General features: G+C 35.9%; 1 protein-coding gene across 3 annotated transcripts in view; it reads left to right on the forward strand.

Moving 5' to 3' along the window:
- INPP5F (inositol polyphosphate-5-phosphatase F) overlaps positions 1 to 16,168 on the forward strand; it is an 86,721-nt gene extending 70,553 nt beyond the window's left edge. For 2 of the 3 annotated variants that reach the window (XM_031955954.1, XM_031955956.1), the window contains 7 exons: positions 5,286 to 5,403; positions 7,705 to 7,903; positions 10,132 to 10,203; positions 10,379 to 10,452; positions 12,090 to 12,218; positions 12,747 to 12,834; positions 13,726 to 16,168. In XM_031955954.1, coding sequence (XP_031811814.1) covers positions 5,286 to 5,403; positions 7,705 to 7,903; positions 10,132 to 10,203; positions 10,379 to 10,452; positions 12,090 to 12,218; positions 12,747 to 12,834; positions 13,726 to 14,869 — 1,824 coding nt within the window. In that variant the 3' untranslated portion in view covers positions 14,870 to 16,168. The remainder of the gene's footprint in view (positions 1 to 5,285; positions 5,404 to 7,704; positions 7,904 to 10,131; positions 10,204 to 10,378; positions 10,453 to 12,089; positions 12,219 to 12,746; positions 12,835 to 13,725) is intronic. The other variant, XM_031955955.1, reaches the window with a different exon arrangement.

Below are 16,168 nucleotides of genomic sequence, written 5' to 3' on the forward strand. Positions count from 1 at the left end.
ATAGTTTCTTGGGAGTTTGATTGATATAGCACTAAATAAATAGATTAGTTTAGGTAGTATTGTCATCTTTATTATATTCACTTGACCTATCCAAGAGTGCTTGATATTTTTCCAGTTGCTTAGATCTGACTTTATTTGTGTGGAAAGTGTTTTGTAGTTTTGCTCATATAGTTCCTGACACTCCCTTGAGTATCAGGATAGATTCCCAAATATTTTATCCTATCAACAGTTATTTTAAATAGAGTTTTTCTTTGTATTTCTTACTGTTGGATTTTGTTAGTGATGTATAAGAATGCTGATGATTTATGTGGATTTATTTTGTATCCTGCAACTTGGCAAAAGTTGTGGATTACTTCTAATAGTTTTTTAGTTGATTCTCTAGGGAGCATATAAAATTTTCAGCAAAAATAGGATCTCTGTTTTTAGCTGCCTGTCCAGATTCTTTTAATTAAATTTTATCATAGTTACAATAGGTAATGCGTTGTAGTAGATAGAGAACTGAATTTAGAATTGTGAAGATCTGGATTCACATCCTGATGTGATATTTTTTTTTCCCTGAACTTGAGTCCCTTGAACTCTCTGTACTTCCTTTGTATTAGCTTCTAAGGTATAGCTCTTCAGTTGATGAAATCACTGGTCCTATGCACCTTTGGTACTATTTTTTAATCCAAGTTAGTATTTGGAAAGAATTTTTATGAATCTGTGCTTTTATATTTAGTGGTGTGTTCTTACCAATGTGGTTATTACCTCCACCTACGTAGATTATATCTCAGCTTTTCTATTTTTTCCTCTGTGATAGTCCATTATGCCTCCTTTCTATACATCTGTTAGGGAGGATCTACTTAGTGCTTTAAAGACCTTATATTAATGCTGAAGCATAATAGATTCTTCTCCAAGCCCTTTTTTGGGTATCTTTCCATTTCTTGTAAACAACATATTATTAGGTTCTAGTTTCTAATCCATTTTTTATCCTTTTTCATTTTTATGGATGAATATATTCTAATCACATTCACAGTTACACATAACTATTTAACTTTATCCTTTTATCTTATGTTTTTCCTTCTTTTTTTTTTTTCTCTGCACTCTCTTTAAGAGTTTGTTAATGCTTTACTTAATGTATCCTCTCTCCAGTTCCTCTATCCCACTCCACCCCATCCTTTTCCTCTAATGGCTTTATTTCTCTCTTTGGTAAGTTATATTTTTATATCTATTTGATTCTGATTCTCTCTCTCTCTCTCTCTCTCTCTCTCTCTCTCTCTCTCTCCTTCTTCCTCCCTTCCTCCCTCACGTGCGCACTGTGTGTGTGTGTGTATCCTTCTCTTCTATGACCAATGCAGATTATAGTGAGGCTCAAATATTTTTTCCCCTTCCTTATTTTTCCTACTTATAATATACTTCCTTGAATTCCTCATTTCTATAGGAAAATTACCCTCATTCTTTCTTTTCCCCCCTCTATAGTATATTCCTTCCCTCTCCTTTTTTTTTGGAGATCATCACTAATAATAGAATCACTTTCTAATGATGATAGAGTTCTGAGAGGCTACATAGATCATCTCTCCATTAAAAAAAAAAATGTAAATGTTTAACCTTGTTTAGTCCTTTTTGATAGCTTGCTCATGTTTACTTTTTTATGCTTCTCTTGATTGCTTTGTTTGCATGTCATATTTTCTATCAGCTCTGGTCTTTTGATGGGAATACTTGGAAGGCTTCTATTTCATTAAAGATACATTTACTGCTTAAGTATAATCAGATTTTCTGGTTAAGTTATTCTTGGTTGTTACCCTAGATTCTTTGCTTTTTGGAATATCATGCCAAACTCTCCGCTTCTTTATCATTGCACCTGCTAAATCTTGTGCAGTGCTGACTGAGGTACTTGAATTCTTTTTTGCTGGCTGATTACAGCACTATTTCCCTTGACCTTAGAGTTCTGAATTTTGTTGATAATTTTCCTAGGAGTTTTTGTTTTGGAGTTTCTTTAGGGAGGTTGTGACTATATTCTTTCCATTTTTACTTTACCTTCTGGTTCTGAGGGTATTTTTTTTTTAAATGATTTCTTGAAATAGTATGTTTAGACTCTTTTGTTGTTGTTCAAGACTTTTTAAAATAGTTTAGTGATTCTTGAGTTCTCAATTTGTTTATCTTATGGGGTCATTTCCATTTAGCCAGTTCTAGTTTTCAGTAAGGTTTTGTACCTCTTTCCAAGCTGTTGAAATTAATAATTCTCTTTTCATATCTTTCTTCTCCAAGTCTTTCTTCTTTTCTCACTTTTTCTTCTACAAATCTCATTTGGTTTTTAATTTTTTTTTTTTAGTTCTTTTATAAAAAAACTTTTGCTAGGAAGTCTTATAATTTTGTCCAGGCTATATTTTTTTTTTCTTTTAAGGCTTTGCTTGTAGATATTTTCATAAAATTCTCTACTGTCCATAATAACTCTTCTGTGTTGAGTTTTCTTTTTTTTCCCCATTCTTCCAAACTAATTCTTGACTTTGGACATAATTTTAATGCCAGGCTCTACATTTCTGGTGGAAATGTTTGGCCCGAGCTTCTCTCCCTTTCAAACATTCTGCTATTTTCACAGCTCAATCTGGAGCTCTGCAAACTTAGTGTTCCTAAAGAATTCTATAGGTGAGTTCTTTCCATTTCTCTCACCTCTGCAAGTTCCTGATCCAGATTTGGATCTATTGGCTTGTTCTTTTTTGGTGGTTTCATGAACTACTTCCAGATTCAGCTATTAATAGCTTGCTGAGAAACCCTGTAGATTTAGAGTTATTAAACTGCTGGTTTCCCCTTTGCCTTGGGACAGTTACTCTGGTTATTCCTATTCAGGCATCTATCGTGTCCTGCTTTCTAGAGCTCTCCCAAGTTGGGGTGACAAAATGTACTGTGTTCTCTAGAGTCCCCACACCAGAGTGTTTAAGATATGCCTTCCTAGTGGAGAAGTGATAAGGCAGGACTCCTGAGGAGGGTGGAAAAATGGAGTCCGTTTATTTCAAGGACTTTCCCCTTTTTATAATGTAACAAAAACAACACTGAACAGGTGGGACCACATAAACAACTTGCTATATAGTTTACTACCTGGTATCACTTCCACCTGGTATCACTCTGCTTCAGTCTCAACACAGGTTGTCACTGCCCCCTGACTTCTCAGGAAGGCCGAGAGTCCTTGGGGAGATGGGGAGCCAAACCACACATTGTCAGCAGGTTCCCTCTGGGCTGAAGGGTCTTATACCTTACCCAGAGTTTCCCCACTGTCTGTGACCCTCTACAGGTAGCTACACTGAACTAGAGACTAGAACTGAGCCCCTGCTCTGCTCTTAGGATCAGAACTGTACAGCTAAGTTTTGTTTCAGCTTGTGCCCTGTTGGGTACACAATGGGATTCTCTACCCTTGGTGAGTAACAGTGGTATCTAGTCCTTCAGCCAGTGCTAGTTCCAGAATCCTCTAGGATCACTATCTTTGAGACCCTGGTACTTAAGTGCCCTGTACCTCATGCTCTGTGGTAGCCATACCTTGTTCCCAGTGTCTACAAAAAGTGTTTCCCTGAGCCAGCTTGGGCTGGAAGAAAGTATTCACATGACTTTCTTCAAGTACCCAACTAGAATTCGTTCTGTTGTATTTTCTGGGTCTTTTGGAGGAGACTTAGAATCTGGGCTTTGCTGTTTACTCTTTCTCGCTGGCATCTTAACTATCTCTCTGATCTATCTTTATGACACTTTTTCTCAAGAGGTCACATCAAAACTGTTATATGCTTCAAAGCCTCATTTTTGCAATGATTTTAAGGGCAGCAACTGATGAAAAGTTTTAAAAATTTTGAAAGCTTACTAGGATAACATATAACACAAGGCATAGGTTATGCTGAATTTTAATAAGAAAAAGAACAATATTTTAACATTTTTAATAACCTTTCAAATGTTTTGTAAATTTGTAGAATTTATACCTTTGAAGTAATTTGAATTTAAAACTTAATTAAAATGTTGAGGAACACTATATGTGCTTATGGACCCTGTGCACCTGAGTGCCATAATTTGAGCAATATGTGTTACTGCTCATCTATTTGGGTTTTTTTTTTTTTTTGTGGAATAAGATGACCATTTTTGAATGTCTGTAAATTTTATTGAGATGAAGTAGTTCTATAAAGAGTGCTTTTAAGCTTAACTGCACAATTTTTCTTGAGAAAGAGATGCATTATGATCTTACAAGTGTAGTTGGTGCTATCTGTTTGTCTTCTTAATAGGAGGGAGAGAATTTGGAACACAAAGATAAAGAAACTCTCATGTATACAGAATATAGTAGAAATAATTAGCTCAGTAGTGAATAGAAAATCCCAGTCTAAGTTAAGACTTAATCAAATGTGCAAATTAGTGGAAATTCTTAGCACACAAATATATTTTTTTAAAGTGATAGAGTTTTTAAAAAGAATCTTACAGAAGGGATACCAATGGATTGATAATTGATTCGCATCTAGCAAACTACAAGACAGGCCCTTTGGTCAGAATGATGGGAAAATGAAGTTTTCTTTGGTCCATCAGGAAAACAAGAAAAAAAAATGCTTTTTTTCCAAGCATATAAATCTAGGAAGGGAGGCAGACCAGAGAGCAAAGCCTCAAAACCTCAAACTCTTTCTTGAATGTTCAACTAAGGGAATAGAGGGCAAAGTCAAGAGAGATCACAGAAGACCGGATCTTAAAATTTTGGTTTCTGTGTCTGGTCGAGTCACATTGCATGTTCCTCCTTCAAGGATGAACAATTGCTTTTATTTTCTATAGTCCAAGCTCTGCTATATCTGAAGATCAGTGTTTAAGGGGAGTCCTACTCCATTAGTAAACAAAAAGCTGCCTCTTCCTTTCAGTCCACATGATTTATTGAGGATCACAGTTTGGAATTCATTAATAACAAACAGGTCTTGACATTTGGGGACTATTCTTTCCTGAAAGGGGATGCCTTATCTTGGCAAGAACTTAAGGGAAGGCAGAAGCAAGTTATTGTACCCTTCTCTACATCCCAGGTTACTTACAAGGCAACTTGTAACAGTTGTGGATTAGAACTGCCAAGGATGGCTGAGCAAGCAGGCTTTATAACCAGACATTCCTTCAGTTCTTAATGGATAGTGGGAATTCAGTCAAATTCACCTGAAATTCTTTTGTAACAGAATCTTAGTTGAGTATCATAAGGATAGATGGACTTTTGGAGGGGCTTCTTAGAAGTCATTTTTCAGCATCCTGGGTTTTAGACTTGCGTTGGTATTTTCTTAAACCTAATATCAAAACAATCTTTTCTCTCACAGGGTGACTTCACTAGGACTGGTGAAAGGAAATTGGCAGGAGTCATGAAAGATGGAGTTAATTCTGCTAATAGGTATTACCTGAATCGCTTTAAGGATGCTTACAGACAAGCAGTTATAGGTAAGATGCTTTTTCTCTTCCTTAAATTTTGTTGGCTAGTCCAGTAATTTCTTTCACGAGTGAACATTTTTTGGGGAAAAAAAGGATATCAATCTGGAATAAAGTTTCTGCTTTACATTGTGTATTGTCGACCTTTCCAGATGAGATGACTTAAAAAAAAAAAAAAAAAAGATTATTGGTTGATGTAAATTGCTTAGACTGCTACTAATAAAATAAACCATCTTTCTTTGTATTTGTCTCTGTGTTTCCAGTGCAACAGAGCCAGTGAAGTTGGAGCAAACAGAATGAAGTGTTTAAAGCCACTGCCTCATAGAATCAAAATTTTATGGCCTCAAAACTTTCTAGTCAGCTTTTAGATCTCATTATTCCTCCCCTTCCCCAACTTCCCTCTTTCTCTCAAGAGCACCACCATCATTAATCTCCAACTCTTCACTTTCACCTCCTCCTATCTAATTGCTTGCCATGTTTTGTCAATGGAATCTCTTCAGCACTTTCCCCATCTTTCTCTTCTTTACTCAGATAGCTATCCATGATTCAGATCTTCATCCCCTCTTACCTGACTTAATGCCACAGCTTCCTTTGGTGGTTTCCTGCTTTGTCTCTTCATTTTCCAATTCGTTTTCCACCTATTTACCAAATAGATAGTCTGACAACCCAAGAAACTCTGGTGGCTCCCAAATGGCTTCTGAGATAAAAATTCAAACAGCTCTCTCATTTCAGTTAACTTGACATTCCTTTTCCACCGGGTATTCTGTGCTATAGCCAGACTGGCAGAGAAAGCAGAGAATCCTTTCCTTCCATACCCTTGCCTCTTAAGATACATTGGTCCCTTCAGGGTTACTTTCAAATGGTAGTGCCTTCAAGTAGCCCTTCTGGATTTTCCTTAGATATTTCTTCAGATCACTTTATGTTTATTGTGAGTGTCCGGTATTTATTTTGAGCATGATAGAAGGTTTTAGGGGCAGCTGGGTAGTGCATTGGAGAGAATGCCAGCTCTGTAGTCAGAGGGAGCTGAGTTCAAATGCAGCCTTAGACACTTAGTAGCTGTATGATCCTGGGCAAATCACTTCACCTTGTTTGCCTCAATTTCTTCATCTGTAAAATGAACATCAGAAGGAAATGGCAAACTACTGCAATTCCTTTTCCAAGAAAACCCCAAATGGGACTGTGAAGAGTCAGACGTGACTGAAACATTGAATCACAAAGAATGTTTAATTCTTTTGAGGGTACAGGGACTGTTGGATTTCTGTATGTATTTTTAACACCTCACACGGTGCCTGACATAGTAGGCACTTACAATGTTAGTTGTTTGGCTAAAAGTAGGAAACTTCCTTCTCAGGAAAAAAATTTTTGGTCACTATGGGATCCTTGCCATGGACACCAAGAGTTGATGTCTTGCTGTAAGCCAAGTTTGATTGTTTTTTCCCCCTTACAAAAATACCACCTTGCAGATGACTTTGAAATGTTGGCATACTAGTTCCTATCTCTGTAGTGCTTTTTTGTTTACAAAACACTTTTTTTCTTGAAAGTAGGAAGTGAAAGTCTTCTAATCCCATTTAGAGATGTCAGTAACTGTTCAGTGTTAAAAGCCTTGATATCTCATGAGCTTCCTTTTCGATGACACTTGCCATCTTTTCTATTTTTAAGATTAATCACTTTTATAGTCAAGAATAATATATCTTAGTATGCTTAGACTTCTATCATACAAAAGAATTTCTAATCTCTATCATTTTGTCTTTATAAATTAATTAATACTGTTGTGTTTCATTGGTTGAAAATTTATTTTTTCTATATTATTGTTTTTGTTCACTTATTTTAGTTGTGTCCAAGTCATCATGATCCAATATGGAGTTTTCTTGGCAGAGATCCTGGAGTGGTTTGCCATTTCTTTTTCCAGCTTATTAGATAAGGATATTGGGGCAAATAGGCTTAAGTGATTTTACCCAGAGTCCCTTGGTCAGTGTCGGAGCTTGGATTTGAACTTGGATCTTCCTGACTTCAGGCCCAGCACTTTATCCTTTGTATCACCTAGCTACATTTTTTAGTTTACCCATAACCTTTAACCTTTTTAAAATCAGAATTCATTAATTTTTTTTTATCAGTATGCATACCTTCAATCTGCATTCTTTGTATTTTTTTCTTATGTGATAAATGTTTGGGAATTACAGACCTTCCTATTTCCTTTAAAAAAAATATTTAAACTAATCCTGTTTTCCATTCTCTTTCCAAATTATAAACTAAGATAATGACTTATACTGGCATTTCTTCTACTCTCTCCACTTCCCTCACCTTCTACCTTAGATTTGATGCAAGGCATTCCTGTGACTGAAGATCTCTATTCCATATTTACAAAAGAGAAAGAACACGAGGCTTTGGATAAGGAAAATCAGAGAAGCCACCAGGAACTGATTAGCCAACTCTTACAGAGCTATATGAAATTACTGTTGCCTGATGATGAAAAATTCCATGGGGGATGGGCCCTTATTGATTGTGATCCAAGGTCAGTTTGAATCAGTACCCAGCCAGTTCCCTTTCTTGACCTTCTGATGCTAATGTCTTAATTACAATTGCCAGATAGCATGGGCAGTATTTACTTAGATAATAAAAGATTTGAACTTCTATGCGTGGTGTATGGCAATTTACAAACACTTGGGTATCATCATTTTAGGCAGTTGCATATGGCCTTTAAGATGTTCCATGTATGCTAGTGATGCCCTCCCACAATCTTCCTTCATTCAGATAATTGTGCTGATTCTAGCTGAAGGTATTGTCCTTCTCAGGGAAATTGTTTTAATGTTTTGGTATTTGTTCACCCTCTATTTTTTCATTACTCAACTTCTACCTTAGTAAATTCTACCTTAGAATGATGTGAAAGGCTTTTCTAAACTGCTATCATGTATTCTCTACTCAAGTCCTAGTAGCTCATTGTGGTGAGGAAGTGGCTTGAGCATAATTAGCCCTTGAAAATTCCATCAAATTGGAATGGTTTTTGAGTACACGTATGATGATGAACTATAAACTGATCTTGTATTCTGTCAGTGGAGGGAGCATCTAAATCATGTATCCTTGAAATAGTCTATATGTAAACATCTTGCTTTTAACTCCTTTTCTTCAACTCTTGTCCATTAAACTCAGGAACCTTTCCCCTCTGGCTGCATTCATTTATGGATATCCCAAACACTCCTCATCATGACTGAGAAGTATAATATTGCCAGTGACAGTTGTTTCAAGAAACAAAAAGTGGATTAATTTTGAGATGAAATTACATGGTAGAGAGATCTAGGCCACTAGCCTCTAAAAATCCTTTAAAAACACTTAGAAACCTTCTTCACAAGTTCTGTAAAACCTTCTGTATGTAACTTGGTATCCTTTATCCAATATTGGTGTTTCAAGAATATCTTAAAAACTAGATTAAATGATTTATTGTTTATTTTTTCTTTCTTTTAAAAAAAATCACTGGTATTCCAATGTTCTAACTTTTTCATCATAAAAGTCTCTTGTTAGCTAGCCTGAGACTCTGGTTCCATGGTAAATGTTTTAGATGTAAAATTAAAGGCTTACAAAGGAGATTTTAGAAAATAGCTTTTTTGTAAATTTAAGACTGCTTGTATTTTACATGTCTGAAAGGGTTAATTTCACATAATCAATGCTGGATAAGTTTTTGAAAAAAAAATTAAATGTCATTGGACTATTTGATTTTTTTGTGATGTGCATGTAACATCTGTTTGCACTGGCCATGGTGTAGTTATAAGATCTCAAAGTCTGGCCCATTGGTGGGTCTCTTGTAGTGTTTATATCATCATAAGGTCTCTGTAAATAAAACCAAAAGTGCAATATCATTAAAACCGGGTATTCCTTCCCTTCATTATTATGGGACATTTTGTTTTATTGGACAGTGACAAGTGTAAAAGCAAGGGATTGTCGGATAGCTAACATGGACTGTATGAGCTTGAGCTTAGTTCCTATTGTGTCAAATAGTGGTGTCAATGTAGGAGTCCCAGTGGCTGATGAGAGAGAATACAAATAAAACTGTCATGGAAAAGTTTTAGCCAAGAATATACATGTTCTACATGCTATGCTTTTGTGCCCCTATAAGAATACTATTGGTTGATGTTTTTTCACTTTGACAATTGATAGTCAAGAAATAATGATGAACCTTACTTTACTATGCTGAAATTTCAATTATTTATTTATTTTTTGCCAAGACAATTGGGGTTAAGTGATTTGCCCAGGGTCACACAGCCAGAAGATGTTAAGTGTCTGAGGCCATATTTGAACTCAGGTCCTTCTAACTTTAGGACTTTCATCTAGCTGCCTCTCAATATATTATCTTAATAAAGATTGAGAGACTAATTTACTAGTTCTCTAAAATGAGATTGAGAGGGACCCACATATTAATAATTTAATAATGTTTCTTAACCTCTTTATTTTTTGCTCTATTTTGTGGTTTTCTCTACAACTTGCTAAGTATATATATATATGCTGTGATGGCCTAACCATAATTTAGCAGCAGTTTCCTTCCAAAATTCCAGGTGTTTTTTATGAGGGGAGAGTTAGTTAACAATAATCAAAATAGTGTTAAGTTCTCATTATTTGTGGATAGACTATGTATTTTATCCATAGATTTTAACCAGTTCTATTTGTTTTTAATGCAAAATTGTAGTTGATGGTTTGAAATATGGATTGTTGTGAAAATAATTTTCCCCTAATCCCTGCCATGTTTTTTAGCCTTATTGATGCTACTCATAAAGATGTGGATGTACTGCTACTGCTTTCTAACTCTGCATACTACGTGGCCTAGTAAGTTGCATATTGATTAAAAAAGCTCCAATTTTAAAAATTAGATGATTTCTTCAATCAAATGTCATTTTTATAAGATTGTTATTTCTAACAGCTTAATAGTTCTGGATTATTTTATGTACTCAAGCTGCAAATTGTCTTTTTTAATCTTTATTCTACTTTTTTCTCTATCCAGTTATGATGATGAGGTTGATAAAGTAAATCAGTATCAAAGACTGAGCCTGGAAAGCTTGGAGAAAATAGAAATAGGTAAAATTTAAATATTTATATTGTTTACATACTAATGTGTTTCTTCAAAGGGCATTCTGGTTTAAGCAACTAATATGATTGTTTTAGAACCAGAAAGTTTCCTGAGCTTTGTTGAATTTTTCTAACTCCTCAGTGAATAATACACTTCAGTAACAATTAAATTTTAATTTTTTTCTTTGCGTTCATTTTGAATATAGACCTATAAAGAGTGATGGTGACATGATCAACTGTTAATTTGTGGACATGGAAAACTTATTTTTCCATTAAATAGCTCTCAGTATTTTGGCCCTGTGAGCCAAATAGACAAGACAGATTTCTTTTTAAAAAGTCATGATTGAGGTATGTTTCTCTAGTGAAGAGTTAATTACTTATCATAATCTGTTTAAGAATTCCAAAATCCCTCTTGCTGACCATATCATATTGATTTTCCTCTTCTCCCTCCGTCTTTCCTTCACAAGCCCTACTCTTTACCCATTATCTTCCTCCCACCCCCTCACCTGTCTCTCTCCAGTCTTTAATGTTATTGATTTACCTTCTCTTTGATATTTTCTTCTTTGGATTTTTGGGGTTCTCTTCCTAACAATCTGATCATTCTTCAGGCTCCTTTGCTGAATCTTCATCTCTCTCACGCCCATAAACCGTAAAGGTCGCACAAAGTTATGTCCTGGGCCCTCTTCTCCTTCTGTCCTGCCTTATTGGTGATCTCATTAATTTTAGCATGGATTTAATTACCATTTGGGGACTGGTAATTCTTACACCCACCTATCTTGCCTTAACTTTTGCTAACTTCCTGTCTCACATCTTCTATTGGCTTTAAGATATCTCACACTGCTATTCAGTAGACATCTTAACTCAGCCTGTCCAAAAGTGGACTTGTGAACTTGGCCCCCGAAAACCCTTTGCCCCTGCCTTCTGCATCGCCGGAGAACTGCGCCTGCCCGGGCTTATGAGCAAGAGCCATTCTTGCCAACTCTCATCACCACCACCACCCCCGCAGCTCATCTGTGGTCAGGGTCTACCTGGGATTTGTCCACCTTCTGAACGTGCCCCTTCTCTCTCTACCCTGCTCCTTCTGCTGCAGGCTTCTCTTACCTCAGCCTGGACTAGGGAGGCTTCTTGAAGAGTGGAACACCAGGGTCCCTCTCACTTCCCTCTTGCCTCCAGGACCAAATACAAATAGCTTCCTCCCCCCACAGTTCCAGCCTTCTTACATTTTGGCCTCTGTGCCTTCCCTCCAGCAAGACACATCAGCTCAGGACTCTTTTTCTCTGTCTGTCCCCCATGTCTGGAATGCTTCTTCTCTCTGTACTGGCTTCCCTGGCTTCCTTTAAGTTCTAACTAAAAGCCTCTCTTCTACAGAAAGACTTTCCTAATCCCCTTTAAAATTTTAGGTCTTCTCATTTCCTATTTACCCATCGTAGTTTTTGATTCTCATCTTCCCCATTAGATCATAAGCTCTTTGAGAACAGGAATTAATTCTTCCCCAGCATTTAGCACATAGTAGGTATGTTTATTGATTAAATAAGAGTGACAGAAAAGTATTCTAAATGCATAGTTGAAGATAGAAAATATATTAAATGGTGTTTGGATTGTCTTAAAGGTAATTTAAATTCTATGATATTTATTTGGGTTTCTAGGTCCTGAACCTACTCTTTTTGGGAAACCAAAGTTTTCCTGTATGAGGTTACACTATAAGTATAAAGAAGCAACTGGCTATTTTCATACCCTTCGAGCAGTGGTTCGTAACTCAGAAGAGGATGGAAAAGGTAAAGATCATAAGAGAAATTGTGTCTTCATTCCGAGTGGAGATAGATGGGCCTCAACCGATGGTTTATCTTGAGATAGGATGCAATTTTAAAAAGGCATGGATGATGTAAGATGTGGATTATATTGATGTAATTCTCAGTGATGGAAAGTCTCAGTTTGACCTTGCAGTAGAATATATAGCTGCAGACACATTTTTACATCCCCTATTAATACAAATGTCAGAACTTATTATTCCTTTGGGGATATAGCATAGGATGTAATGTTTTCTGCACATTTGTTAACCACTTAGCATTAAAGTAGGAGGAAAAAGATTTAAGTTATTAAAGCTGTATTGGGACTTTCGGGAGTACTTTCTATAATGCTGTTTCAGTGTTGTTGCTTTGGAAATTTTTTTGATGGGGATGAAGTTTTTTTTTTTCCCATTAAAAAAAAAAGTAGACTAGATTGCATCAAATTTCATTTTAGGTTAGATTGGTTCTTTTTAAAATTTTTTTTTGAAGGCTGACAGGATGTAAATTGGGTTTCAGATACTCTTCAATGCATTGCAGAGATGCTACAGATCACCAAGCAAGCCATGGGTTTAGATGTACCCATCATAGAGAAAAAACTTGAGAGGTGAGTGAATTTTTTGCCCTCTCCTAGCTTTTAGAATTACAAGGAAAAAAAGGGGCAAGTATGTGTATATATGTGTGTGTGTGTGTCTATGTATATATACACATGCATGGGGGTATGGAGAGACAAAAAACTTCAAGCAGGGCAAAGCTAGTTTAAGGGATGGATTTCAAAGGTATAGGGTACTTTGAGCTCGAAAAAATTCAGGGACATTTCAAAGCAAAATTAATTTTATCAGTTAAATATTGCCTTGGAACCTAAATTAACATTCTGCAAAAGACTAGGGTTTTTTCAGAATATGGGTTGGAAAATGCAACTTGCAAATTGTGAGAATTTAATTCAAAATATCATTTTTAAAAATGGAATATTTTTCACCAGCTTTTCTAAAGACAGTAATCTATTTCAAAGGATTAGATTTAGATCATCTATTTTTAGCTTTTTGGCATCAAATGTAAGTACTGAAATATTTCTATAGGTATATTATGAATCCTAGTTGATGCTTATAATTCTGTTGATCTCTAGTATTATAATGTAACAATCTTTGCTGACAGTTTGATAAAACTTTTTTCTCTTCTCATAATAGTTGGTTTGTGTTGTGATTAAATAATACTGTTGTAAAAATCTCTATCGTTTGGTTATATTAATGTGATGCTGCCGCTGAGCACAGTTCACTTTTCATTGTCCATTATTTTGTTTGTTCCTCCCTGAAACCTTGTGAAAGTTTATAGACCAATAAACCCAAGATCAGATATAAATAAAATAACTTGACCCTAGGGCTTTGAGCTTTAATTCCAATCTTCTTTCTACTAATTATTATTGCTTCACTTTATGAAGTAGCTTTTTAGAAGTCTCTGAAATGATAATTCTGAACTATTTTTCTCATCTGATTTATAGGAAGAGCAGCAAGCCTCATGAAGACATCATTGGCATTAGAGCTCAAAATCAAGGATCGTTGGCTCAAGGAAAGAATTTTTTGATGAGCAAATTTTCATCTCTTAATCAAAAAGTGAAACAGACCAAATCCAATGTTAGTATTGGCAACCTACGCAAGCTAGGAAGCTTCACAAAACCTGAAGTGAAAGTCAACTTTTTAAAACCAAACTTAACAGTAAATCTTTGGAAATCAGACAGTAGTCTTGAAACTATGGAAAATAAAGGTGTGATGGATAATAAAGGTCAGATACAATCTGATGAGGAGATATCTTCAGATGATTCATTCCACTCTGATGAGTATCTTACAAATTCAAAATGTGAAGAAGACCGGCAACTAGCTAATTCTTTAGAAAATGTGGGGCCAGTGGACTACGTTCTTCCTAGTTGTGGCATTATTGCTTCAGCTCCAAGATTAGGCAGTCGGTCTCAGTCTATAAGCAGCACTGACATTACCATTCATGTTCCTTCTGACACTGTGCCACATGGAAGTAGCCTGGGAAAAGGACTGCCTTCTCCAATGAAGAAAAGTCCCTCTGCTGACAGTGTATTAATAGACTTTACAAAGCCCATGGATGCTTACTGCCATAGATTTGTACAAGATGCTCAAAGTAAAGTGACCCAGCCGTTAGAGACTGAGGCTGCTTCTCAACAGGCTGCTGAGGAAGACTCTCAGTCCACCATGGATGAGTGTAAGACTAAAGAAATCAAATCAGAAGTAATGAAAGAGATACCTTCTCGACCCTCTAAGCTGGATGTCCCTTCTGAGACAGGACCACAATTTTTGTCAGTCGAAACACCTCATTTTGCTATAGCTCAAAAGACCCCAGGTTCTGGATCTAGTGTTCTTGAACTTGAAGCAGGAGCTAACCCAACACCTTCCCCTGCAGAAAGTAACGGGAGCAGAGCAGTCTCACCTTTTGCAAAGATCCGAAGCTCCATGGTTCAGGTTGCTAATATTACCCAAGCTGGACTGACCCAGGGGATAAACTTTGCAGTTGCTAAAGTCCAGAAGAGCCCAGCAGAACATGAGGTAGTTAATGAGGTAACACAAAATGAACTTAAAGACATGTTTATCCAGTGTCAGACTAGAATAATTCAGATTTAGTTAATCACAAAAGCTCTTCAATGGCTTGTATATAATCCTAAAGAAAAATTATTTCATAACTGAATCTCATTATAACACGTACTGCCTGAGTATGGGGATCAAAACTGCAAATTATGTATATTTGGAGAATGGTTTTGAGACATTCTGAGCAGGATTCAAAATTACAAAGAGCCCTGAGATGATATTCACAGTAGAATATTTTGATCTCAGCAGGTAGTTATACACTGGCACTAACAAACAAGCTATTTACTTAAGTTCCAGAATCCATAATTTGGGTACTATCTGTAAAATGCTTCCACTGAAAGGATGGATCTGGACACATTTACCTAATTGGTAATTCACAGCTAAACATAAATATTTTATCTACAAGGTACATTGTTTATTTGGGGGATGTATGTATTTTAATCCTTGTTTTAGTCGTGTTGATGAGCCTGTAGTCTCATTTGTCTTAGCATTTCTGTAGGGTAATTGATAAATTGGTTAGGTATAGGAGTTTTAAAAGTAGTTGTTTTAAGACCGAGTTGAGTGTTTGAAATGCAAAAAGATAAAGGATTGCTTCTGTAATTTTCATCCATCTCCCTATAAGGAGCTAATTTTGGGATACTGTAGTCAGGAATCTAGGGTACCCTTTCACCTGATTATCCACTTGAAGAGTTCAGAATATATTGCTGCCTACACATTTGCAAATACAGAGTCTAGGAGCACTAAAAGCTCAATTAAAATAAATCTGAATATATTCAGATTGTGATCGACCATTCACTGCGTGGATACCTTAAGATCCTTCTAAAGTGTTTTCAGGAATGAAATGAACAACTACTTTACATGTGTGCACTGTTTATTGAGTATTAAGAACTTCTGTGTAGAAATCTAAATGAATTTTCTTTCTAGCAATTCCATGACATTTTCATGTAAGATACCATAGAGAAAAAGGTAGCAAGCTTCAAAACCGTTAAAATTATGGCTTCAAGCCATTCCCCCCACTATATAAAACCAGTGTGTGCCTGTGTTTTAGTATATGTCCTGTGAGCAGACTGCACATGGTATTTCAAACGTGTCATAATTGTAGTATAGTGGCTCCAGAGCCTTCCTTTCGTGTTGAAGTGATTATCAGCTGAACAGATTATGTCTGTTGAAACTTTGATAAACATTTTAACTTTTGTTATTTATTCGTTTTATTAGTGACGTGTTTTTCGTGTCAATAAAATCTTGTCATTGTATATTTAAAGTAAAGTACTATTGTATTTTAATGCAAAGGGATATATATGAGAAATATTTTAATAAAAAAAATTTAATTCCTAA

This window comes from Sarcophilus harrisii, chromosome 2, assembly GCF_902635505.1.
Source record: "Sarcophilus harrisii chromosome 2, mSarHar1.11, whole genome shotgun sequence".
In the NCBI taxonomy this organism is placed as follows: domain Eukaryota; kingdom Metazoa; phylum Chordata; class Mammalia; order Dasyuromorphia; family Dasyuridae; genus Sarcophilus; species Sarcophilus harrisii.